At 41.4% G+C, this 27,279-nt stretch overlaps 1 protein-coding gene across 1 annotated transcript; it reads left to right on the forward strand.

Moving 5' to 3' along the window:
- Positions 1 to 4,003: 4,003 nt before the first annotated feature.
- Positions 4,004 to 26,771, forward strand: LOC139907841 (protein mono-ADP-ribosyltransferase PARP6). Its single transcript, XM_078283410.1, has 23 exons — positions 4,004 to 4,109; positions 5,766 to 5,947; positions 6,879 to 6,956; positions 8,611 to 8,705; positions 8,954 to 9,014; positions 9,245 to 9,335; positions 9,538 to 9,604; positions 10,097 to 10,246; positions 13,000 to 13,150; positions 14,233 to 14,364; positions 14,802 to 14,897; positions 15,155 to 15,247; positions 16,041 to 16,166; positions 16,316 to 16,381; positions 17,352 to 17,419; positions 17,688 to 17,736; positions 17,894 to 18,006; positions 19,983 to 20,055; positions 22,164 to 22,233; positions 23,393 to 23,472; positions 23,880 to 23,943; positions 24,368 to 24,452; positions 25,947 to 26,771. The coding sequence occupies exons 2-23, from the start codon at positions 5,945 to 5,947 to the stop codon at positions 26,047 to 26,049; spliced, it is 1,914 nt and encodes a 637-aa protein (XP_078139536.1). The 5' UTR covers positions 4,004 to 4,109; positions 5,766 to 5,944; the 3' UTR covers positions 26,050 to 26,771.
- The last annotated feature ends 508 nt before the right edge of the window (positions 26,772 to 27,279 follow it).

The raw sequence follows: 27,279 nt of genomic DNA on the forward strand, positions 1-27,279 counted from the left end.
AAATGTGACGCAATGAAAATCAGTTTCATAAATATCTAAATGTTGTCATCTTGCCAAAAAAAAAAGCCTTTTAAGAGCTGATGCAAAAATCTGTCAAATTCAGCAACACATTATCTAGTTATTTTCCAGTTGTGCTGAAAATACATGAGTAACTCATCCTAAAATACACACTGTTTACTTGTACATGGATTTGTTTGAGCGATGTTAAATTGATGTCCAAACATTCAAAATCTCTACCGGGGCTGGTACATAATATTTCCATGGTTGGTACCTCAGTGTTGGTGCAGACAACAGTCCCATCTAGCGTTCAAAGTTAATACAACAGTTTCGACAATTTCTTTTAAATGATGTCCATTGAATTAAGTTACACTGAGTATTTAAAAGTAAAGTGCAGGACGATTGAATAAAACTGCTATCATTGCACCAATGTGCATTGCATTACATAAAATGATTAGAACGACAACACCAATACAACTAATAATAATAGGTCTAATAATAATGGATATTACATACTACTACTACTAATGATAACATTATCATTATTATTATTATTATTATTGTTCAATTTTCACATAACTTTGAGGGCATTAGAAACTTTTGCTCCTGTTGGAAGTGTACTGTAGACTATTGAGTTGTTGTGCTTCCTCACTATGATTAATTCCATCGCTATGCTAATCAGCTGTGGTACGGAAATAGCAGACAGAAACTAATCCTTCTGTACAAACAGACACAGAATATAGAAATAATAGCATCTGTGTGTTTGACAGTCTACAGTAAACAACTATGTTGTTATATGTTCCCCAGGACGGTTAATTCCCTTGTTGTGATAATCAGCTCTGCCAGGGAGATACAGCATCTAAATCCTTGACACAGACACACATGCATGCCAGCCACAGTCGTAAGATCCAAATCTAACTGTTCAAACTCTTCAGAGAGATTAGACAACAAAACAATCTGGCAAAGATTCTCCTCAAAGTACTATGGAACTTATTTAGCATTTAGCTCATCTGAGATTCTTTGTTGTTTTTCCTGGACTCCTTCTGTCTGCACAGGTCTGCACAGGTCTGCTCTTCACTGCGTCCTGGTCCCCTCCCTCTCCGTGCCCCCGTTAGTTCTCACCCGATCACTGTGGTGTTGCTGCTGCTACCACTTCCCATGTTGCCGTCTCACTGGCCGCTGCCAGCCTCTGCCTGGATCCAGCGCTCCGCTGCAGTACCCGAGGCCAATGGACACACCTGCCCAGGTGAGGGACGAGTCTGCCGTCCAGTCACCCCGTCCACTGGCCAAACCCCTAGCTGTCAGTCAGCATTAATGTCTCCTAACTCCTGGGACACCCTGGGAATAACCTCAGATAAATCCCAGAGATGTACACTGAGCAGATAGGGCATGCTAATGCCACTTAACATGTAGTGAAATACTACTACTGTATGACTACAATTACTACTGCTATTAGTTCTTATTGTTATATGTGCATAGTACCTTTGCCATCAAAGTGAAGAAGTGCTGTAAAATAAAAGGGACAAAAGAATCAAACAAACAGAAAACAGAAACTCAGCTATAAGTAAGGGAAAGCTTGCACTGTTGGCTCCATTAAGGCCCACTCAGCAGAGCAGAAATAGCACAAGACTATGTACTGTTAACGTTATCATAATAATACAAGCAATCAGAAAAACACTGTAGGCTTGAAAGTCCATATAATAAACTGTCAGAGAGATGCTGCATGGCAGTCTGTTTGGCCATGATGTTCCATTTAAATGAGATCAAATGATTGGTGATCAATTTGTTCTTGTGTTACAGTCTTTCACTGGGCGTGCTTTCCTCATCGAACAAAACATTGACACTAATGGGAACCTTCCTCCCATTCAATACCTGCAACAAATTTCCTTTTCCTCCTGTAGCAGTGTGAGAAAACATTTGAAGAGCTCCATTCCAAAATGAGATATCCGCGAATTGAAAATGCAACAGATGCTGACGTACAAAATGACTGAGAGCACAAAATTTAAACAAATAACAATCTTTCTTCAAAGCAGGTAAAGCCCTTGGCTGACAAAATTACAGTATACATCCGTTATATCCAGATTATTTAACAATGAACTTAAAGTAATTATTTCTTTTCCCAAAATAGATTTAGATATAGCTATGATAGAATTTACACATTTGCTTTATGCTGACTGCATTACTGCAGCACTGCTGTTCCACCTCTGCAAAGAAATGTTCAGAAATGTCAAATGATCTTGTCCTGTCAGCCATCAGAAGCTGCTGGAAATGGGAATGGGTTAGGGTTAGGGTCACCCTAACCCAAAGGGAATGACTTGATAAAAAGTAGTAGATTGTTGTGTTACAATTTGCCTATTCAGCTCTATCTAAAAAGAAGGCTGCACTGGCTGTTGCAGTACAAGTGAAGGATACTTAGATGATTGATGGAGGATGTTTTTTATGGCTACCACTGTAATGAAGGCTTCACAAGGGTGGAAGTAACTAATTACATTTACTCACGTTACTGTAATTGAGTAGCTTTTTGTGTACTTGTACTTTTTTGAGTATATTTGAGTGAGAGTGTTTTTGCTGCAGTATTGTACTTCACTACATTTTACATCACATCCACTACAGAGGACAAATTTTGTGGCTCCCCATAAGCACCAGAAACGTTTGCAATTTCCAAAAATGTTAAATGAAAATACTTGAGTTAGAACTCTACACTCTTTGCATGGAAAACATTATATCTAACAATGTTCTCTTTTCTAAAAAGCAATCCAATAACTTTTACTCTGAGTATATTTTAAATGAGCTACCTTGTACTTTTACTTAAGTAAATTTTCACACCAGTAATTTCACCTCTACTTCAGTAAAACTTAAGCAAAGTAACAGTACTTCTACATGAGTGGGACATTCTAGAATTCTTTCCACCACTGAGTCTTCATTTGAACTCACAGAACACCTATTTGCCTAAAAGCTAATGTACCATGCAGTATAACCATGGTTGATGAAACAACTATGGCATGCCATCAAAATGTCTCCCCCTCATTTGTATTCCGGCTGAAAAAAATCTTTATCAGGGTCACTGCACTTTAGCTGGCCTTTGTATCGCCTGCCAAATCACATCAGGGAAAAGTTAGGAGATCTTGCTTTGCTCTCCCTCCGCTGGCAGACTGCAGCCACACACTGAACAGGCAGTTGTCCCAACACCTGTCCACTAATCTGCCCATTCTTTAGGTCAGCTCTAAAATGCTGCGTAGTGATAATGAGGGTAAACACTGATTAGCACCAAGGCCCAACTGATGATGACTAATGTCTCACATGCCCACACACACACACACACACACACACACACACACAGCATATCATAGGTACACACATGAAAAAAATGCTTGTAATGCTACAATTCATAGTTCTTAAAATATTATTCAAATATGTATTAAACAGATATTCATATATTAATTGGTACTGTATGTATGTATGTATGTATATTTATGTACTGTGTATACGGTATGTATGGAAGTATGTGTGTTAATTAAGACAAAAATCTTGGGGTTTTTTTTGTTGTTGTTTTTTTTTTAATTTGGACATGAAAGCACTTAAGTATCAGCCAGTAGCCACCCATTTGCCTCCAAAGCATAATTGCACTTTAATAGACACTGACTGATGCAACCACACACACACACACACACACACAGACACACAAGCAAGCGCATACACACAGGCAGAGCCATTTTCCTCCATTTCTCTCTTATCCCTTCTCAGCAGCAGCGCAGTCAGCTGCAGGTCACATGACCGGCTGCCTGCTCCCACTGAGCATGCTCAGACCCCTCAGTGTTGTCAGGCAAAATATAAGGCAGCAGTAGGAGCAGAGATCTGCAATAGATAAACACACCGACACGCATAGACCAGCTGGCTTGCTCGCAGACACACACTAACAAGCGCTGAGAGACAGACGGTGTCAAAATGGGGGATTCTGGCTCGGGCATTTCTGATGGTTATTTTTAAAGGGCTTTATTTTTTTCATCTGTTATTTCAGTGGAAAGCAGCCACCGAGCGAGAGGCAGGTGTGCCCTTTAAGAGGCGAAGCAGCTGAGGCAAGGACAGCATCCTCCTCTCCATCCGCTGTGAAGGTAAGTGTGGATGGGGTGGGGTGGGGGGGTAAGGGGTAGGGTGGTGGAGGTGGGGGGTGGGTGAGGGTGCAGAGCAGGGGGGAGGGGTAAATCCGCCTGTCTGCATCTGTGTGTGCGTTTGTGTGTGTGTGTTAAATAGTTATCAGAAGGAGGAGGAGGGGGGTCCATTCGTCGGCGCCTGTATTGGTATGTGAGACGACAGAGGTGATGGGGGGGGGGGGGGGGGGGGAATGTGGGAGGTAGGGAGGTTGAGGACATGGCAGGGCCAGCAGGTAAATAGAGGAGCAGAGGTGGAGGATAGAGGGGATATGATGTGGGCCTGGTGTTTAAGGGGGTGCAGTTTATACATGGAAGGAAAGAAGCCATGATGCATCCAGAGGCTGCATTTAAGATCCCTGCAAAAATGGGCAGACATTAATCATCAGGAATGCAACAACACGATGCTATGCACTGCAGTGGAAGTGATTTTTTTTTTGTTTCGATATGGAGAAAATGGCTCAGATTCAGTGAGAGAGATGAGCTTGGTGCCTGAAGTTAGTGCAGCAAACAGACAGAAGGAGAAAGATGACAAAGGGAGAGAGAGAGAGAACGAATAATGGGTATTCATTTAATTGACCTATATTTAGCACAGAAGCCTTCATGGGATGTATGTTTTTGTGAATCTCTTCACTCACTGTATTCTGTGAAGGCAGTCTGTGCCATGTTGCCGTCTAATCTTTGTTTGCACATACCTTAGGATCCAATGGCAATTGTTAAATATTACATTCTTCAGTGTTTGGTTTGACATGCAGTATGTAAGTGGACTTTGTATTCGGATGCCACGGTGTGAAATTGTGCTTCCACCGCTTCATTTCTTGTTAAATGGACACTGTACTCATTGTTTACATGTCTGTCACAAAATGTGCTGGGCCGCTATGAAATACAGAGTGTAGCTGCTGTGATATCAGTGCTGTTGTTGTTGCTGCTTGTCGTTCCTCTTCTCATTTATGTAACAGTAGCACTTTTGGTGTAATTTATGCCTGAATCCACCTCCTCCATGGGACATATAAAATTCAAGATTGTTTGTTTCCTCACGATGATGGCTGTATCTATTCCAGTATCAGGTACCATAATTTTATTATGTGTAATTCCTGAGAAATGCCTGAGCGTTTCCTGCTAAACATCCTGCAGTCCCAATTCCCTCTCCCTCCACTAACCCAGGAAATCGTTTGTGGCATTTCAAAGATTCCCTAGCATCCACTGACTAGGCTAATCCAAAATGGCAGTCTAACAATGCAGTCACATCAGTAGATGTGCTGTTTTTGCAGTGCGTCTGTGTAGGTGTGCTAACCTTTGGTGCTTCTGATATAAATAGATGAAGTTCATGGAGAAACGTGGGGGGAAAAAAAATAAATGGAGACATCCTGGTTACTGAATGTACAGCACATAAAGCCTGTCTCCCACACACTCTCTCCACAGTGATTAATGCCACTGACAGAAGGCAGAGATGGCTGTTGCTAGGATACATGGCAAGGTGGAGTGCAGACGATTAAAAGAAAAGAGGAGGAGGGCACCATTTACAGAGCATGGCATCGCTGAAGACGGGCTCTTTTGTTTGATTTTCTTTTTCTTCCTTTACTGAGTTTTCATAAATATCTTAATTCCTGTTTTTCCAAGGTTCTGCAATACTGAAGAGTGCGTGAGAGAGAGAAAGAGAGAGAGAGAGACAGAGAGCAAGCCAGTCAAAGCGCTCAAGTTTTCTGTTGTCCTTCCATTCACCTGGAACTGAGCTGCGATGGATGGCAGTATTCAAAGGCCTAACCCTGTCTGAGCAAGCCCTATGAACAGAGGACCCAATGGTAAGACAGCTAGCATCCGATTGGTGTAATCACTGTTTAAGGTCCCGAAAGTGGTGCATAAGAGTAGAATGTAGGCATGGGACGATATACTTATTTCATCATACGATTCGATACGTGATATGAGGTTCATAATTCGATACAACCACGATACGATGTAATAAATAAAAGATCAATGATAGCAAAGTCTGACTGTGCAGAATTATGTTTATTTCTGAGCCGCAAATCTTTCTAGCAATGGCACTGTCTTGCTAGAATGTAAACAACAATTTAAAAATGTCATTACAAAGTGCAGATAATATAATTTGGATGGAGAGCTTGTGAAATTGTGATGGTGTCTCATTTGTGATTACTACAGCAGAATGAAATGGAGCTAATATTGCAATTACATTTTCTGCCCCACCATACGTATTGTCACATTTTTGTATTGCGCTAAATTGAATTTCGATATATTGTCCCATCCCTAGTAGAATGAGACTTAGACTTAAATCCACCTCTGTCAGACTTGCTATAGGCATCTAAATATTACATCAGACTGCTCTATCTGAGAATTTAATAGCCGTCTGAAGCTAAAATCATTTTTAAATAAGTTCATGGACCTGGGCCCTGGGGCGTGGCTCTAAATAATTCTCTTACACACAAGACAAATGGTTATTTTGATTTAAAATAGACATTTTTTCAACTGGTCCTTTGTAATTGCCTATTGACTATTCTTTTGATGGTTGAATTCTGAGAGTATCCTGTCCTTTGGAAATAAATTATGCCCCTCTGCCTGTCCCTTTGAGATGCTATATTAAGCACTGTTTTAAAGCCATCGAACGGGAGGCTAAAGTGAGAGATAGGCAGAACGGATGTGAGATGAAAGGATGATAGAAAAGGTTGCAGCTTCTTTCCGCTCCACTATAATGGCCTTTTACAATGTGTGGGCCCGCAGGACATCAAAGGCCAGTGTTGGACGGACGAGGAGTCGGACGGGGAGAACGAGTCGGAGCAGTTCCTGTACGGCATTCAGGTACAGCAGGGGCTAAATATCTGTCCAGTCTAGTGTTGTCATGTCTTCAATAGTCACACAAGACCAGGTTATCATATTTCAAAACAATACCACAGCAAAAAAGAAAAAAGAAACACTAAAATAACCTAAAATAACATGAAATAACATTCAAAGTTAATGCAATCATTTTACAAATAAGATTTGTTTTAGATTTTTTCCCATCAGATTGATAGTTCTTTGAGAACAGAAACAAAAAGTGTTTTCCATAGCACGTATTTTGCTAACTCATAAGTTTCCATGTTCTGGTTTGTTAACAGCAAATACAGAACATCATAATTAAAATAATCTGAAGTAGGATTTTCTGTTAAAATGTAAGGCAAACGTAATCAGTGTGCAAATAAACAACTTTTAGCAAGGTTTTAAGCTCATGTTGTAATTTTTTTGCGAGCTGACAATAATAAATATGACATTAAACACTACAAAATGCAATACCAGTTCTGGAAAAGCTCTAGTATAGTACAGTATAGTATAGTGTCTCAAATCAAGTGTTTTGGTATTTTTTCAGCACCATCACTCCCTGCAACAGTAAATCAGAAGCAACTCTGTCAAATCCTTCCTTTTGGCCGCCATTTAACCTGTCATCTTATCACGTTAAGTCCAAAGCTCCAGTTTCGTATGAGATCTTAATCTTTCAGTCATCCGTTTTCACGCTTATCTTCCAAATCTTGTGATTGAGATGTAAATCCAGTCTGGGGCCAGTTCAACAGATGACAGGCTGATTTCATGTCTAGACACTGGGAGCATGTGTGACAGACTTGGGTCAAATAATGTTTGGAGGTACTTTTCATGGATGGTGGCAGATGGCTGGGTAACTGCATAAAACAATATGAGATGTCAGAATGTCAGTGTCAGAAAGTAAACAATTTCAGAAAAGTATTCGAAAGTGAATTTAGTATGCTTTTCTGTAATTAACAAATTACCTACCACTGTCTGAAATCCTGATGAGGTAAAATCCACCTTTTTACCTTATACTGTATCTTTATTACACTTCAAACTGTGTAACTACCTGACACGATCGCAAACATAGCTCGTGCAGTTTAGGTCAGAGTTAGAAAAGTCAGCTTTTAAATTATATGCCCCTAATAAATGGAATGAATTATAACCTGTGCTGATACTGGACTTCCTAATCCCTCTGGATGATTTGAAGACCCTTACTTGAAACGTTGATGTACATTGTAGTTGTACATATGTAGTTGTGACTGTTTATAGTGACTTCTGATTTATGTTGTGTGTGTCTGCATCAGCTGTCTTCTCTGTCCATGTAGAAACATTTTAAGCTGCCTGTTTTCTTTTATTGATTGTGCAAATGGCTGCTATGTAATACAGCAAAAAAAACTAAAATAATACTAGGAATTACTTGCAAATACTATTAGACCCAGGTGTGTGAATGTGGATGTATGTCAGTTAACTGGCCTACAGACAAACAGACAACGTGGCATAAAGATACAAACATGTAATCGTTCAAGACAAGACAACTATGTAGTGCTCGGTGTTATAAGTGAAGCTGACATGAATCTTAATTCGATCTCATGCTCTTTCACTAGCGTCTCCCCTCCCTGGTCTATGGATAATTCAGTGTGTGTGTGTGTGACCTGTGTCAATGCTGTGTTGACAGGGGAGCTGCGCCGCTGACCTGTACCGCCACCCTCAGCTGGACGCAGACATCGAGGCAGTGAAAGACATCTACACTGACAGCGCTGTCTCCGTCAGGTACAACACACACATACACACTCACTAGGAACAAGCCATATTATCCTCAGTGTTTAAGGTTCAAAGAGATTTCACACTAATTTTAACCACACTTCACACTGTCTGGCAGAACAGCAAAAAATAGCACATTTATTTTCCGCCCTCCTGTGATGATCAATTGATTTTGCAGAAGGCACAATGGGGCGGTGTGTAACGCATCCCATTACCTGTGATAAATGAACTGTATCTGTTTGTCTTCCTCTGAACAGGGAGTATGGAACCATTGATGATGTGGACATCGATCTCCAAATTAATATAAGTTTCTTAGACGTGAGTTGACATTCTTCTTCTTCTGCAGTGCCTCCTCCGTCTCTGGCTATTAATATTCTAATGGTGACATTTTGCAACGTAACGCATCGTTTATAATTTATCATGGATTCATAATTTATTGATGTAATGTGAAATTGCCCCATTTAGGATGTTAACTCTGTATATGTGCGTGCGTGTCTGTGTGTGTGTCTGTGTGTGTGTGTGTGTGTGTGTGTGTGTGTTTGTCCCAGGAGGAGGTTGCGACAGCCTGGAAAGTGATCAGAACAGAGCCCATTATTCTGAGACTGCGCTTCTCTCTGTCTCAGTACCTCGATGGACCTGGTGAGTAAAGTTGTCGGTGTGGATGACTCTTTCCACACACAGCCTTTGAGTTTTTGTACCAGTCACTGAGTGTAGGAGGCATGAGTCTCCGCATGAGAACAGTACATACTATACTGGTGTGTGTGAGAGAGAGAGAGAGGAAGAAAGAGTCTGTGTGTGTGTATGTGTGCATTGTGTAATAATGTGAGTCACCTTTGCTCAGAGCCGTCAGTGGAGGTGTTCCAGCCCTCCAATAAAGAAGGCTTCAGTCTGGGCCTGCAACTTAAAAAGTGAGTATTGATCGACTGTATTCAGCTGCTGTGGTGTTTTGTAGTGAAACTGCACACAATAGATGCCATGCACCTATTTCACAATTTTGTCCACTGTTTACTATGACACATATACATTGTTCCTATCCAAATGTGCAGCAGAACTAAATAAAAATCTGAAATTTCAAACAATTCAAGAATTTCAAGGGTTTTTTTGGACACTCAACTTTCATTATTTTGTAAAAGACTGCCTTTCTGCTTTCTCCTGTTTGTGTTCCTGATCATATCCATAAAATATAGATGCATATATGTATATATTTTTTATTTTTCACTTTTTATCGTTAACCTGTTTTGTTTTTTTTTAACCCATGGAGATGGTTGACTGAGCCACTCACACAAAATAATGATGTACACACACCTCATGACATACAGATACAGATAACAGCCATTCGCTGTCTGTCAGCTTCACTCACAGTTCTCCCTGTTTGATTTTGCGGTGGCGCTGATCGGCAGGATCCTGAGCACCTTCACCTCGCAGCAGTGGAAGCACCTCAGTAATGAGTTCCTCAAGGCCCAGCAGGAGAAGAGGCACAGCTGGTTCAAAGCCGGGGGAACCATCAAGAAGTTCCGTGCTGGACTCAGCATCTTCTCCCCCATACCCAAGTAGGTCTCACTCTCACCCTCTCTCTCTGTTTCATAGCATTGAGAGTGACTTACAATGAGTCGAGTAAGCTTAAAGTAATAATCTGCAAAATGTTCTTATAAATAAATGTTCTTATTGCTACTTTGTATCGTTGATTGATATAAAACAGTAGTGATTCAACCTATGGCCAGTTTAGTTAGCCTACATTTTCTGTTCTAAACACCTGGTGTCTGGTCGCTCTTTCCTGGGAAAAATCCTGATGCGTTGTATTTGCTACGGCAGCAGCAACAGCGGTTTGTTTGGAATATCTGGAAGGAAAACTGGGTAGTTAGCAGTGATAGCCACCATGGCTGAACAGACAAAGAAAAGAGCGCCACCTGCAGAAACTTCATCAACAGAAAATCCAAGGAAAAAGACGTCACAGTACTGGACACACTGTTTGATTGACAAGTGATCTCTAGGAAGTGTAGTGCAGAAACACCACAGCAATGAGGACATAGCACCAAACAATTTGCCAAAATAAAATTAAAAAAAACAGAATCTTGCTGATTGCCGCTTTAAATTCTCCAGATTACAAGCAGCCGATAGAAAGCCATTGTGACCAATTTACTACAGTTTCATCAGCTATCTGACGTCCAGATTAATGTGTTTCCTTGTAAGTTTTATTCCAAAACAAGATATCTGCCATCTGCTGAGATGACTCAGAGATGACTGGCATTGATGTAAAACTCAATTGGATTATAATGTAAGACTTTGGTTACAAAACAGTAACAGTTTTGTGATAATTTTTTTCTGCGAATGGATAGTGTTTTGAAGTGGAACCCTTTATTTGTTAATTGTTCTTTGTTGTATTTCTGTGCATTTGAGTGCTTTTATATAATTTGAATTGTCTGTATCACACATTTTTTCATCCTACTATAAAATGAGGAAAACTCTGTCCTTCTGTCTGTCTGTCTGCATCCATTTTGCTCCCCAATGGGTTGGCCAATCAATCTGAAACTGCACATGGGCATTGAGCATTGGCATAGGCAGGGACTGACGAAGCTGATTTTTCCATTTTCCCAAATTTACGCGCAAGTCTGCGTGGAGTTGTGGCGCGCGCATCCCCGGAAGTCTGCACGTAGTTGTGGCGCGCTTCCCCGGGTATGGACTAGTGATAAAGTATTTGAAATACTTCATCTGACTTCAAAAACAGTGTTTTCAATTCAGCATTCTTCAAGTTCCTTATAGTGGAGTCTGCCATGTCTCCTACACAGATGGGGCTTGTGTTACTTTTTCTCTGATTTGAAACTGTCAGTCTCTTGTAGAAAGTATTTTTCTCTACAAGAAGGAGAATGTCAGCTGTCCATTACGGTAAATAAAATCCCAGCAAAATTGGAAAAACGAGATTCCTGAAGGATAGTGGTGAAATGTTACCTGTCTGGTCAACGCACCATGAGCTGTAAAGGCAGTGAAAATACTTTGTCTCTGTGAAGGTCTGGCTGTAAGAGGTGAACTGTAGTGAAGAAGATGAACAGGAGCGAGGAAGCTCTGAGACGGCACGGTGCAGGTTGACTAAAATTCTGAATTTGACATACTTTATAAATTCCCCAGGAGGGCAGTACTCTTTTCGCCCTCTATCTTGCTCAAGGATGCTTTGACAGTTATGGCTGCACGGGGGATTGAACCCCGGCCCTCTGGTCGGGGGGGTCGACCTCAGTAACCACTCGGCTATCTTGACGTACTCATGACTTGACAGGAGTCTCATGTCAAGAGGGTACATAGGTAGCACACCAGGAGCAATGGTGGAACACAGGCTTTTGTATTTTAACAGTTACTGACATGAGCTACCGACTAGACAGGATGGTGTAGTCTGGGCTGGCATATGTGTATGTGCAGTGTCAGTGGGTAACACTATATGTCTATAGAGTGTGTTTTTGGATGTGTGGCACTATGAAATGACCAAAGTATAGATCGTGTGGCGCAGTCTTGCCTGTACAAGATTATGGCTGAGGAGAGCTTGCAGATGATTTGATGGATAATTAAGATTTGACTCACAGTGACAATACAATGATAAGCTGAACTCTGATCCTTTAACTGTAACGGTAATGCATGGTAGGTGTCAGGTTGGTTAAGGAGGCTGCCTAGTTGTAAGGTTGCAGGTTCCATTCCTGGTATCAATGCAATTTCTTGTATGCCATTGTGGCTGTATCTGTCCTTGGAAACTATTCATAGTTTATTATTTGGGCTGCACAAATAACCATGCATAATAATATATTGATTGTGATTTTAGTTTTCACATTTAGTAGTTTTAGAATCTGGATATTAAAACATTTAATTTCATTTCCTTAAGAAAACCAGCTGTAGTTTCTCATAATCAAGATGTTGATAGATGAAGATGTAGATGTGAAAAGTGCAATAAAATATATGTCTTCACTGAATTTTCATGAATTGTGATTAGTGATCACATTTGGCAAAATAATTGGGATTATCTTCCTAACATATATTGCAGTCGAGTATAACACTTTGGTTGGTTTGTTTTTTCTTTTTCTTGAATTGAAAGTTTGGATTCTGATTATTTATGTATTAAGTGAGTTTCATGACCTCAGGCCCTTGAAGCCTGTTCAAACCCTCCACTGTATAATTTCAAAAACACATGGGCAATGAGAAAATAAATGTTTAATCCATGTTTTTTTTTTCATGTGACAGCAGCAATATGATGTCTGACTCCACTGTACAAACGCTGGATGAGGCGATGCACCCACAACATGCTCTGTGTTTTGCTCTTCCCCAGGTCTCCCAGTTTCCCTCTGATCCAGGACACGGTGTTGAAGGGGAAGCTGAGCGTCCCCGAGCTGAGAGTGACCCGCCTGATGAACCGCTCCATCTCCTGCACCATGAAGAACCCTAAAGGAGAGCTGTTCAGCTATCCGCCCAACAGCCAGGTCAGAGCAGCCCCGGACTTGTCGGCACCACCCACACATCTACCAGAGTTGGGATCAATTACCTTTCAATTCATTTACTATGGCTCTGACTCTTGCAGTCCTTACAATTGGTTGCTTGCCTTGTAATGATGCTGAAGTAGGAATTGAAGCTTATTCTATTGTTGCCCTAATTGTAAGTCACCTTGGATAAGAGCTTCAGCTAAATAATAAGCCTAAAATATAAAGTGTAATGTATACAGAAAGTGCAGTTTATTTGCTAATGAGTGAACATAATAATTCTCGATTATTCATTAGTAGTTGGATAGTCCCATGCCAAAAGTTTACTCTATTTGCATATTGAAAAAAATCCACATGAATCCATTGAATTGAAAGTGAATGAACCCTGGGCTTATGCCTTCGTAAAGACACACACTCACTCACAGACACTTACACACACACACACACACACACACACACACACAAACACACACACCTCTCCTGCCTGGTTCTGTTTCCCCACTAGATCGCAGCTCACATAGTTAAGCATAAATTAGCAATATGATTACACTGTAACAGCATTTAGATACATCAGCCGCCCCTTGACCGCTTGCATTTTTAATTTATGCCCCCAGCTGTGTGCTATTGGAATGGAAAGCACCATGTTGATTTTGAAGTTAGAAAACATCATGAAGCCATAATTACAGAACAGTCAGGGATGTAATCAGGACCGAAAGCAGGAAAAACACGGGGAAACAGTACTTTCCCATTAGGAATGATCAGCAGGAGTCTAAAAATACAAAAAAAAAAAATCACATACCTGAATATCACAGCAAGTATACCTTCAGAAAACATTCAACCACTGAGTTCAGACTGTTACAGCACAAAATGCAGGAAAGTCAAGGGGGTTGAATACTTTCTGAAGCCACTGCGTATTTCTCCTTTCCTTCTCCTAACTGTTTTGTCTCCACTGCAATGTGTGCCTCTTCCCCTCCTCCCAGTCGCCCACCACCTGCACTGTTCCCACCTGAGCCTCTCCCTACCCCTTCCCTAACATGGCTGGTGCGCCGTTTCCCATAATGCTTTGTCTTCACTTGACCCATCAGACTGTGGCTGTCCCGGCGGCCAGGGCCCCAGCGCAGATTACCACGAGGCAGCTGATTGAATTGTTTTTCTCATCCCAGGCGGGCGGCCACTGCAAGAACATCCCTACCTTGGAGTATGGCTTCTTAGTGCAGGTAAGGCCTCAAGGGGATGCGGGTCCCCTAAACAAAGGCAGCTGTGGTTGCACCCCGTCCTCTGAGAGTGCAAAACCATGATAGACGCTTCCAAATCAATTACCCTCAGCGGAGCAGGAGGGGTTTGTAAATGTCTGCCGCAGATTCCTATCAGTGTTAGATCCAGGGATTTGGCATAAGCGGAAAACAATAAATAAAATCTTCTAAACTCAAATCCGCAACAGTCGGCTTCATTAACAATCGAACCATGTAAGCTGCTTTTGAAACTTGTACAGAAACGTCTGTACCAGTCGTGATGTTGACTTCAGCTGCCTATACTATCGCGGGGTAAGAGTGTCGTGACCATCCTGCTGCCTAACCATCCTTTATTCCTTTATGTGGCAGAGCTGGAGGAGGCAGTGATAGCCAGGGAAACCATTGTGCTTGTCTCCTAACAGATAATGAAATACTCGGAGCAGAGGATCCCCACGCTCAACGAGTACTGCGTGGTCTGTGATGAGCAGCACGTCTTTCAGAACGGATCTATGCTGAAGGTACCAGAGAAATGACAACAAATTGTATGAATCTATGAAGCGTCCCATGCTGATTGGAAAAAAAAAAGTTGAAAACATCATCTATAGGACAGTCGACAAAATGCAATAGCGTGATCTAGTTGTTAAGATTTATCTTCTTATTGCTAATGCAGTCCTGTGTGTAGTTGTTTCTGTGTATCTAGCATACCTACATGCTTGTGAGTGTATTCACATCCTTCTGTCTGTGTGTGTGTGTGTGTGTGTGTGTGTGTGTGCAGCCGGCTGTGTGCACCAGGGAGCTGTGTGTGTTCTCCTTCTACACTCTGGGTGTGATGTCCGGAGCTGCAGAGGAAGTGGCCACCGGAGCAGAGGTGACAGCAACACAATATACAGTATATGATGGATAGATGGAAAACTACTGTTCTGCACACGTCTCTCTGTGTCTCTTTCTCTCACTCTTCTGCTCATCTCTTTTAGTTATTAGTTCATTTTTCTGGCTTGATTAAAATGGGATTCTATAATTCTGTTTTATTATGTTTGTTTTGGTTTGATTTTGTGTCCTTATATCCAGTTAGAAAAACAGCGGGGAAAGGGCTTCCATAAATGGCCCGAGAATAAACAAAATCAAGAGATTTGAGGCACTTTAGATGCAAAAGTTTAACATTTATTCCAGCTGAATAAGCGCAAATAGACAAAAGTGCATCAGCAAAAGACGAACACAGCATAGGCTTGTATACTGATTTTGTTTCCTGCCATGATTCGATGAAAATACCTTTATTATTTCTCATAATAACTTTAATTTGATTTCCCAAAAAGAGAAATTCCTTTGGTGCCTACACCTACATAAATAATTAAAAGTAACTCAAGCATCAGACGTTAAAACATTCAAGTCAGGAGGGAGGTGTGAAGCAATTTGTATACACTTTACCTCAGTTGAGTAATAAAGTTTCTCTATCTTAAGAGAGTATATATAACGTATAGAAGTTTTTCTATCTTTCTTTCACTATTTCTGTCTCCTTAACTCATAATATGTCATATTATTAGGACACTATGGCCCTGACCCATGCACTTCACACTTATTATTGGATGCTTGCATTGTATCTGTTATCTGTTGCATTGCATCAGCTAAATGCCTAGGAGTGTAATATATTTCTCCCTCCCCAGGTGGTGGACCTGCTCGTGGCTATGTGTCGAGCCGCTCTCGAGTCTCCTCGCAAGAGCATCATCTTTGAGCCCTACCCGTCCGTCGTGGACCCCAATGACCCCAAGACTCTTGCCTTCAACCCAAAGGTCACTATCTTCACTGCTAGAACCATCGTTACCAACTAAATCAACAAATTTAGCTAAGCTTTATTTCTACGGGTGTTTTTAGACATTTATTGTTTCCTCTCTCTTTGCACCCCTTGGGCGTTTGGCTCTGCCTGCCTCCATGATCTCAGAAGAAGAATTATGAGAGATTGCAGAAAGCACTGGACAGCGTCATGTCCATCCGAGAGATGACCCAGGTACAGGGAGAGGGCGGGGGGGGAGGAAGGGGTGGGCTACAGATAAAGTAGGATACCTTAGACCGCTTATCTGAGGTTGATAAAGTTGATGAATCTAAGGCTACAGTTATGCTCGTCATTTCAGTGCAATGTTTGAAATCTGATTCTAAAGATCAGATTTTATGTGTCACATCACTGTGTCCATACTTGGCCTGACAGTGGCTGTTATGCGTCTCCTATGACTGTATTTATTGACTCCCACTCTGACGTTTGAGCTGTACTGCGGAGGGACTATGGATCAGTCCATTTGTTTGTTTTTACATTCGTTCATCTGACCATCACACACAATATCTTAGACACCACATGATGCATCTCACCACTGCATTTCAGCATTTTCAAAATGACACTGATTGCCCTAAGGGGGCGCTACATCCTTTGTTTGTTTGTCCATGTGTCATTCTCTATATCTCAGACACCAGTGAGAAGTTTTGGTGAAATTTGGGAAGATGATGCAGTTACAGGTCAAATCAAGGTGATAGCTGTTACTGATTGGCTCAGAGGGGGGCAGCATCATTTGTGGGCAAGGACATGTTTGCTGTTGCCTTGCTGTGTCTGTGTTATTTTTCTTCACTCTCCCTCTTCATCTCTTTACATTGCTTGTATGCCCTTTGTGGCTGGATCGCATCCAGACTAAGTAGAAGTCACAGAAGATCACAGATCACATTGCGAGCCTGACCTCTTCCATATCTGGTTTTGGAAATAGCAGTGTGAGCAAAATCAGATTTTTGTGTGTCCAGGCCTGTCACTTAATGTGTCCTGGTGCGATCGGATGATAAAAGTCACATTGAATGAACGAGTGTAACTGTAGCCTAGTTATAGTTGCATTGATGATGAAAACCCACCTCACAGGTAATCGTGTGTTTGATGAGCAGCGATTCTGTGCTTTTGCTGTTGGTTGGAGTGATCAACACACGTCTGTTTGTTTTTGCAGGGCTCATATCTGGAGATCAAGAAACAGATGGACAAACTGGACCCTCTGGCCCACCCTCTGCTACAGTGGTGAGTAGAGAGGATTTATTCTACAAAAAAGTTATTCTGTTTCCCATGTTGGATAGACTGTTTGACTTTATTTGAGAATTCAAGAGAAAATAATATACAGTACTATCATCACTAGAGAACATATCACACATGTTATTATTTAGAAAACTATCAAGCATAATACAGTGACGCTTATAAGCTTATGCCAATTGCAGTGTTGTTAATGTGATGGCATGTACATTTTCTCATTGCAACTACTCTCTCTCTCCCACCTCTCGTCTCTCTGCAGGATTATTTCCAGTAACAGGTCTCACATCGTCAAGCTGCCTCTCAGTAGGGTAGGGAACCAGAAAGAGACCTCCTCGGCTCTCCTTTATCAAATTAGCTGTTGAATGCTGCAGTGTGTAATTTGATGGTTCATGCTCAGTTCCTTTCTCTGTGTCTGTCTCTCTCTCTCTTGCTCTCACTCCATCCCTTACAATCTCACTACGATAGCAACTGAAATTCATGCACACCTCCCACCAGTTCCTGCTGCTCAGCAGCCCGCCGGCCAAGGAGGCTCGCTTTCGCACTGCCAAGAAACTATACGGCAGCACCTTCGCCTTCCAGTGAGTCCACTTTCACCTTTCCATTAGCAGATGCTGCTTTCATACAATCACAATTATATTTGATTTGATTTGTTTGACTACTTTAAAACTCATGAAGCATAGTTCAATCATTTAGGCTGTCACAGTGAAGTCAGAGTCAAGTGTGGTTCTTATCATGTTAAGAGGGTAGGACATGTAAATACATTCAACATTAGCAATAATGTGAGAAATTACATTTATCATTTATCGTAAATCAAGCACAATCATCAAAATGCATGAGATCAGATGTAATGTAAAGATGTGAAGATGTAATGCTGATCATACAGATCAGCACTACAGCAGTACAAACGCTCTTTCAACCGTGAACATGTCCCAGTGTAACACCTGGTCATAATGTGGTAGATGGAGAGGCCACTGTAGCAGATTTTTATGGTACCATAACAAACAACAGAACCGAGCAGTGGCCATTCTCTTGGACAGAGAACCCACCTTGCTGTGCCAGCGCATGGAGCCAGCAATATCTGTGAGATAGAGATTTGTACTGTAGCAGATGGGGCTCTGCTGAATATTTTAGATACACACGGCCCATCTGGGCACTCGCAGGGTACAACTAACTCATGAGCAGTGCTTACAGTCTCTCTTTATGCTTGTTAGCACTACAAATTTATTAATTCTCAACAGACAATGCCAGATATGTAGTAGTCAACATGGCTGGCATCATTTTGTATTGACATAAATACAAAAATCGAAAAATACAAAATACAAAACAATACATGTTTAGAATGAGTTCATTGACAATCGATGCAGTTTAGAAGGCAATGAGTGTGATTTTCCCATGCCTAGCTCTGCAATCTCCGTGTGTTTCTATTTGAGACCATGAGAACAGGAGCTTCACACTGCTTCAAAGCTAGTCAAGCAAACTGGCTCAGTCCCTAAGGGAACTGATTTTAATTCAACTAGCACTCTCTTGAATATAGCTAAAAATAACAGCAATCATCATCACCGCTTTGACCGCTGTGTTTTATTTTAAGAAAATACGATAGGAGAGGCGGTCCAGTTTGATACCTCCACTGGGACTTGTATTCGTGTAACACATCCTGTACTAAAAGACAGCACTGATGTGGTGTCAGCTTTGATCTTCATCTTTGGACACTCAGGGAATCAGTTTTTTTGAATAATAAATGCTATAAATTTAGAGGGCTATGATGATGTAATAAAATGTTCCCAAATATATCCTGGTGTAAATAGATGAGTAGCTCCTTTGTGGTTGGCACCGGACAGAGTTTGTTAGCTCAGATCTCCATTTCATGAGCGTGCAATTATTGGGTTCCATCTGTCTTCAAAGTAGTTAAAAGAAAAGCTAATATAATCTTTTTAATTAGATTTTTTCCCACTAAAAGTAATAACCTGCAGCATTTTCATATAATTAAATGTCCGTTTGCTACTCTCTATAACACAGTAGTGATTCAACTTAAACCCAGTTTATGACATTTGCTGTTCTAAAAAGCAGGTGTCAGGTAGGTCTTTCCTGGGAAAAATGCTCCGGTGCACAGGGAGTAATGCGTTTTACATTTCCGGCAGCTTGTTTGGGATAAATATTAGAAGACTACATCAACAGAAAATCCATAAAAACACCACAGCAATGACCGCTTTGCACAAAATATGTCACAAAAAATTGAGGATTACCACTTCAAATAATACTTATAGGATGTATACAGTATATAGGCCATACAGGATATGAAGACTTGTTTGTAGAACTACATTGAACGAGTAACACATGTTTGACCAAAATGGCAGATGGAACTTTGTACTGTAATTCCAAGGTCACATGTTGGCAAGACAAAATCCACCAGAGCGTTTTATTCCAATAATGGACAGCATGGATGGACCCACTAGAAAACAGTGGCTGCACACTGTGAGTAGAGCTGTTTATATTCACACAGCTCTTTGTCTGTATCTCTCCTCTCTATCTCTCCCTCTCTCTACACTTGCTCTAGTGGTTCCCATATAGAGAACTGGCACTCTGTTCTGAGAAATGGACTAGTCAATGCCTCTTATACCAAACTGCAGGTACGTAGCCCTGGCAGTTGGCTCTAATTTAAGACGCATCTCCTCTTGGACAGCGCTTGCTCTCGCACAGAGCAGGCTTGCTGTCCAGCTGATTCATTTTGGCAGTTAATGGATGCCAGCTTCCCTTTTTGTCAACTTTGCAATTGGCGTTTTTAACGGGCACGGCACATCGGGAGATTTTCCTGGCCAATGTCGGCTGCCTTCTGCTTCCTGTGCCGACAGCAGCGGACGGCACGTCTCTTCCTGTTGTGGGACAAAGGGAGGGGACTGTGGTGTCAGCTGTGGTGTCAGGAGGTCGCCTGTGTGCCCTGCTGGGGTTAACCACTTAGAGCACTGAGTAGGCTAGGTCTGCGGCCAAAGGATGCCAAAGGACAAGGCCCGTGGTAGTGAGTATGTTCATCCGCTCGGGTGAATAAGGGAGGTTCCCATGGAAGGTCAGTAACTGGCGTGCACTCATTATCCATTCAGACCTGGGTCAAATAGTAGCTGCAAATCATTTTCAGAGTTCACTTAAACCTGGTGGAAGTACCAGATAGGTAGAGTTTACCTCATAGTATCAGGTCAGAAGCAGAAAAGTATACTCAAATGTCTCCCCTTATGCATTCCTGTAATTTTCTAAACATTGCAGCACTCATTGCGTAGTCCTGTATGGCAAACCTCACCCAGATATTTGCAAATACTCTTTTGCTCAGGTCTGCATCCATTTGCATCTATTGCTCCGCATTTCTTTTTTTTATTCTCTTGAGCTTGGTGTTGGAGATATGTGACCCAGGTCTGTAAAGAAACAAAATATATATAAAAAGAGAAAGTCGGTGAAGGCCAGAGAGCATAGAGTTGTCTCATTTGCACAAACTATGGCTGGTAATGACTGCTTGGAGATACATCGCCGTGACTTGAGAATAGATTAAACGCAGTTATATTTGGAATCTCAAGGATCTTGGAAACTTTCAAGTCAGCCCTTTTGCTCCCTCATGCCGGTGTGTTTCATTTATGCCTTTCTTTGTTCTCCAACTTTTGAACTCCCAATCCTTGATCTCGTCTCCATGCTCGTCTCCCTCCTCATTCTCCTCTCCGTCTCACCTTGAGCATTGACACCCCTTCCTCCATCGTTCTGTTTCTCAGGAGCGGGATGACTGAGTCTGCCTCCGGCCCGGCCATCACACGAAATCTGTGTCTGTCTGTTTTCTCCTTTTGATTTCCTCCAGATGTACCATGTCCTGACCTCCATCTACCTCACCTTTTATTCCTCAAACTATGAAGCTGTTCTTTTGTTCTCCGTCCAATTTCTCCTCCTCTGCTTCCACTGTGGCATATGTGCACTTGTCCATCTTTGCTCTGTCATCCGTCTGTTTGTCCCTCATTACGGACATCCTCACGCGGAGGTGAACCGCGACGCTCATCTTTATTGTCAGTCGTCCTCATATCACTCCTCATCTTCCAGTCATCATGTCTGGTCTCATTTATCATGTCGGCACTGATTCAATACCTGACCGTTATATGCACAAGATTCAACACAGAGCACCACTTCTCCTCTGGTCTTTATCAAATTGTAGGCAGAAAATATGTTGACATTTTGCAGGCTTGACAGTGAGTATTATAGGAGAGGCTTCAAATCATTGGAAGAGTCAAAGTCTCTCTTTCTTTGGCACTTTGCCATCCGTCTTCTTTGGATTTCCGCGTGTGTGTGTGTGTGTGTGTGTGTACGTGTGTGCATGAGTGCGTGCATGTATTTATATTTGCTTTTTATGAGCTGTGTCAAAAAGCAACAGTAAATACTTACCGTTTGTGTTAATCTGCTTGGAGCAACAGATTGATGGGGTTTAATTCAGGAAGTGTCAGGTAAATTGCCAATCACAGAAAAGTATATACTGACTTTTTTCCTGTGATTTTAATGCACTGACACTTATTGTATTAACCCATGTGGGAAACCCCACCCATGCGGTACTCCAAGCAGGTTAAAACAAACACTAAGGAATTATTTGCAAATACTCTATGACCCAGGTCTGGTACTGTGTGTATGTGCGAGTGCGTCCATGTGTGTGTATGTGAGTTTGTCCTGTGCGACTCTTCAGTGACCCTTCCTTCCTTCCTGCTCTTTTCAACCCAAGCTGCATGGGGCAGCGTATGGAAAGGGCATCTATCTGAGCCCCATCTCCAGCATATCCTTTGGATACTCAGGTAGGAACGACGCCTTCCTCGCTACTCGCCCCTCTCTGGCCCCTCCCCCTGTCTTCCACCGTGTTGGTTGAGTCCGCTCTGTGTGTTTGAACATGGCCTGGATGTCACGCCGGAACGCTCCATTTCCATATGGGGGGGGGGGGGGGGGGAGGGGTTTCCATGCTGTCCTGTTGTGCTGCACTGTGTCGTGTGTCCATTTTGGGAGCTGGGCCTTGGGTCTTTCTCTGACCCTGTGTACTGCCTACCATACCATACTTTAAGATGTGACTGTATGTGGCTGTCATTGGATTTGTGTGTTACTCTATGTGCAGTTGGCTTTCTTTTTTTTCTTTGTTATTGGTGGGATGGGGGATAGACAAATATGATAAAATCTCCAACTGTGTGTGTGTGTCCAAATGTATGAATGTATGAGTCTTTTTTTTACTAAAGACATGAAGTGATTGTGACAAGATACCTGTACCTGGCCTGGACCATGTTCACTTTCTCTTGTGTATTCCTTCTGAAATAGAGCTTTCAGAGTTTGGTTCTGAGGTCCTACTATGCCTGATAGGCTCCAACTAGGGCTTGATGCTTATGTGGGCAGGTGGTTATCAGGGTGCTGAGGGAGGCCACCCAGTAGCCAGAAAGTGCACCTAAACAAGGCACATAACCCCCATGCTTTCCCCCTTCTAAGGATGGCTATTGAAAACTTGAAATTTAGCTGTGATACAATACAACAGGCAGTTGCTTGCATTATGTCTGTGGTTTAATCTGTCCTTGTAAAACCAAACACACATAAGCATCTGAAGAGTTGAAATTAAATTGAAAAAAGTATCTTCTCTAACCACTTAGTCACCACCTTCTCTTTAAAAATTAAAAGAAATAATGATACTTTCTAAAGGGTAGAGGGTAACTTAAATCCTTTGTTGATAAAACATGTAAACACTTTTACAGACTGAATCCTATTTTAGACATATAGAATGAAGAATTTCAGGTAATGATTTCATTTCACTTTCGTAATAGTTATATATAGCATTTTGGATTGATGCCCCTCATATACAGGTTAGCAGTGTGGGTAATGAGTGATTTCTCCACCGCTTAAGGAAGAGTTCTCACAGCTTGAGTGATCAGAGATGAGTCAGTTCTGACGTTCTTCTGCTCTGTTTGCTGCTTCTTGCAGGAATGGGGAAAGGACAGCACCGCATGCCCACCAAAGATGAACTGGTGCAGCGTTACAACCGCATGAACACCATTCCACAGGTAACGGAGCTGGATAGATTTCAGCTTTGCATACACTGAATGTATAGAATAATAAAAAAAACCTTTGTCAAAAAATAGATTGGCTACATGAATCCAGATGAAAGCTATGATCCCTCATAGATTTCCTCTATTAGATCCACTTTACACATGAGGAGGAGATGAAATGAAGGGGAGGAGGCAGGTTAAAGAGAGAATTTTAAGCCTTGGGACAGTTAGCATGGATCGTAAAAAGGCTCTAGCTCTGATCATTGCACTTTGTAATATTGGTTGCATGCAATGTTGGTGATCTAGGAAACTGAGCTTTTTTTACAGTTGGATTTGCTCTGGATAACAGCATCAGCTAAATCCAATCATGGTCTTCACTCTAGCAGCCTGATGGGGCTTGCTGTTGTCTCTTTTTTCAACAGAGCCGCCCGATACAGTCAAGGTTTCTTCAGAGTCGGAATCTGAACTGCATCGCTCTATGTGAAGGTAATCACAAGCAGAAGTCCTGCTGTAGTTTGTGTTCAAGTTGACAGAATAGTGTGATGATAATAAATAATAATACAAAAATACACAGTTTTCACTAAATGCAAATCTCTCTGTAATCAAAGCGGGAAATCAATTGCAACAGGAGAAAAACACCAGTAAGGGGTGAATAAAACTAGTTAATATAAACAGTGTAATAGTAGTAATAATCATCATTATCATAGAGGAAAAGCAATTTAAAAATCAAGAAAAACATAACAAGAGTTAGGGATAACTGTGTTTAACCACTTAGCAGAATAATAATCTGTAACAATATGTTTTATCTGTAGTACAATTTTCTTTAAAAGCAAATGAAACTAAAGGCATATAATAACCACAGTTAACCACTTTGCACTCATGGTGTCACATGCTTCTCTCTTTGAAACAGTGATCACATCCAAGGACTTGCAGAAACATGGCAACATCTGGGTGTGTCCAGTGTCTGACCACGTCTGCACTCGCTTCTTCTTTGTGTGAGTAATCCCAACTCTATGAACTCTTTGATGGATCCCATTGAATTAAAGGATAATTATCCCAAATTATTTTTTTCCATATAGTAGTCAGATGGGTCTACAACTTGAGAGTGGTTGGAAAAACTAGGTGAAACTGGAATGCATGGTTTCTTTTTGTAGTAATGTAGCAAAATTTTGCCAACACTAACGCTTATTAAGTGGGAGTCGTATTGTTTTTTCAACATCATTCTCATTTTGCATGAAACAAAGTGTGGATTTAATACAAAGTGGACTTTTATACAATGGTTACAATGCCTGTGTACTGTCAGAAAAGTTTTCTTCTAAGTATGCATATACAGAAGTACATGAGAATAAAAAGAAAATACAAGAAAAAAAATAAGTTTACTAAATTGCAGTCTGGTTACGACAAGAGTTGCCATAGCAACTAATAAATATGGAAATCATCGGGATGGTTAAAATGCATCTTTGATCACTCAGATTGTTTGGCTTAAACTACCCGCTGTATAAGTGAATGTAAGGTAATTTGATGAAGAATTTTGCAACATACCGCGGTTGTCCCACATTACTCATCTTCATTTCACATTACCGGTGGCAAAATTTTGCTGCACCAAACTGTGCAGACTTCCCCTCAGGCCAAAGAACCAACTGAATATGACATGAAAATAAAACCGGAATTATCCTTTCAATATAATGCTCAAAGATGTGTTTGTAGCTGAGCAGAAAAGGCATGGCGCCGACACCTGCTGCTGGTGTTAGGGGGGCCGAGTCCCACGGTGGGCCGCACATGCTCATTTCCATCCATCATGCAGTCGTAGCACTGCCATGAGCTTTGGACACAAGCATTCACCAGATGGCAAAGTCCATTACCATGTTCCGTGCTTTCTTCTGAATTTTGGAATTAGATTTGAGACGGTCAGCACTCAAATCTGAATCACAGCTAAATTTAATTTAGTTCAAAAATGTGCTGTGGAAAGCCGCAGTGCTGTGTGGACGGACAACTGTGTTTTTGTGCTCTGAAGAAAGGGTTGATGATGGTAATAATAAGAATAAGAATATTCACTGTCGTGCCTCACGTCTCTTAGCTGTTCTAAAATCACTGTAAAGCACGCCATCACATGGCTTGTTGCTTTTTTATAACACAGGTGACAACACCATTTTATTAAAAAATAAAGAATGCAAATGTTCAATGCTTTTAACCCATAATACTTTTTACCTGGACCAACCCTTTCAATACGACATTCCACTGCTTCTATGCACCAAAATAGACTAGAGTGTTTTTTTTTTCTTAATCATTACTATGCCTTCTTCTTAAGATGAGATAAGATTTTTTTTAAAAAGAAAAGAAACTTTAATGGGCCATTAGCAGCAGCAAATAGTAGCAGGATGCAACAAAGAAAAATAGAATGAATGAAATATATGATATGAGAATATATCAAATATCTATCTATATAACGAATGAGTGGAAACCATATGTGAATCCATCTGTATGTGCAGGTATGAGGATGGCCAAGTGGGAGATGCCAACATCAACACCCAGGAGCCTAAGGTCCAGAAGGAGATCATGCGCGTGATCGGGACCCAGATCTACTCCAGCTAATGGAGGTTCATCAACAACGCTTGGAGCCACAGGTCTCTGTGGTAGAGACAGACAGACAGACAGACAGACAGACAGACAGACAGGCAGACAGACAGACAGACAGACAGACAGACCGAACGTTTGGGCCAGCTGACCTCAGGCCTAACACTGCAGGCTGAGGGAGATTTTTTTGAGCACATTATCTCGAAGATCTTCTTGTTTTTTTCCCTCTCGTTTTCCTTTCTCTCCTCTTTGTCCTTCGCTCCTCCGGTCCAAGACTGGGACGATTACGTGGTCTGGTCTGGTGACCTTCAGTTAGGTTCACCTTGGTTAAAGTCCATCCGGTTTGCTCTGTTCATGACATTTGTAATAGAACTGTAAAACACTAGTGAAGGAAGGAGGAACTGGTCGCTGGAACGGCTCTCCACACACACACACACACACACATACATTCAGTGATATACACATTTGGATAAACACATGCACACATACCAGGCATGTATAAATAAAATATAAACACATAAAAACAAACAGGAATATGTGGGTTCACACACACATACTGTGCATATACACACAGGAATATGAGTAGATATACACACACATACACTCATACACATGCACACACATGCTGGAAATAATATGCAGACACACACACACACACACACACACACACACCCTTTCAGACCCTGTTTTCTCATTTCCTCTGCAGCCTTGACGGGGCTTTCTCCATTCTCTTTTATCAGCTGCACTTTTATGGATCCTTTGGACTATTTATCTCTATTTATCATTTCTCTTTGTGAATATCTAGTAAAAAATGAATCATTCCAAATGATAATTAGATCCCTTTGTGGCTAATAAGTGATGGATTTACATGCATATAGAAGTTTGTTCTCTTATTGTGTTTGCAAAGGCATTATCTCAGTGATCCGTTTATTTAATATTCTTTGACTAATGACATGAATTAAGGTCCGTGATATGATTATCTGTGGGGCAAGCATTGCTGTCTCATTTTGTCCTGGTCCACTGGATGAAGCTCCCAGAATCCAATAAGTAAGGTGTAGCCTGAACTCAGTTTTGATAACATGATCACATGTTAGCGAAATTCATCCATCAACAGCATTGTGCTTTTTCATTACTGAAATGAGAATATTGTTGTGAAGATGCACTGTGAAAACCTCACATCTCCTATATGTCAACCTGTCAGGCATTAAGAAAAACATCTTTAGTTTTTGGCTTGCCAGTGAAAATGTG

This window comes from Centroberyx gerrardi, chromosome 1 (genome assembly GCF_048128805.1).
Source record: "Centroberyx gerrardi isolate f3 chromosome 1, fCenGer3.hap1.cur.20231027, whole genome shotgun sequence".
Taxonomy (NCBI): domain Eukaryota; kingdom Metazoa; phylum Chordata; class Actinopteri; order Beryciformes; family Berycidae; genus Centroberyx; species Centroberyx gerrardi.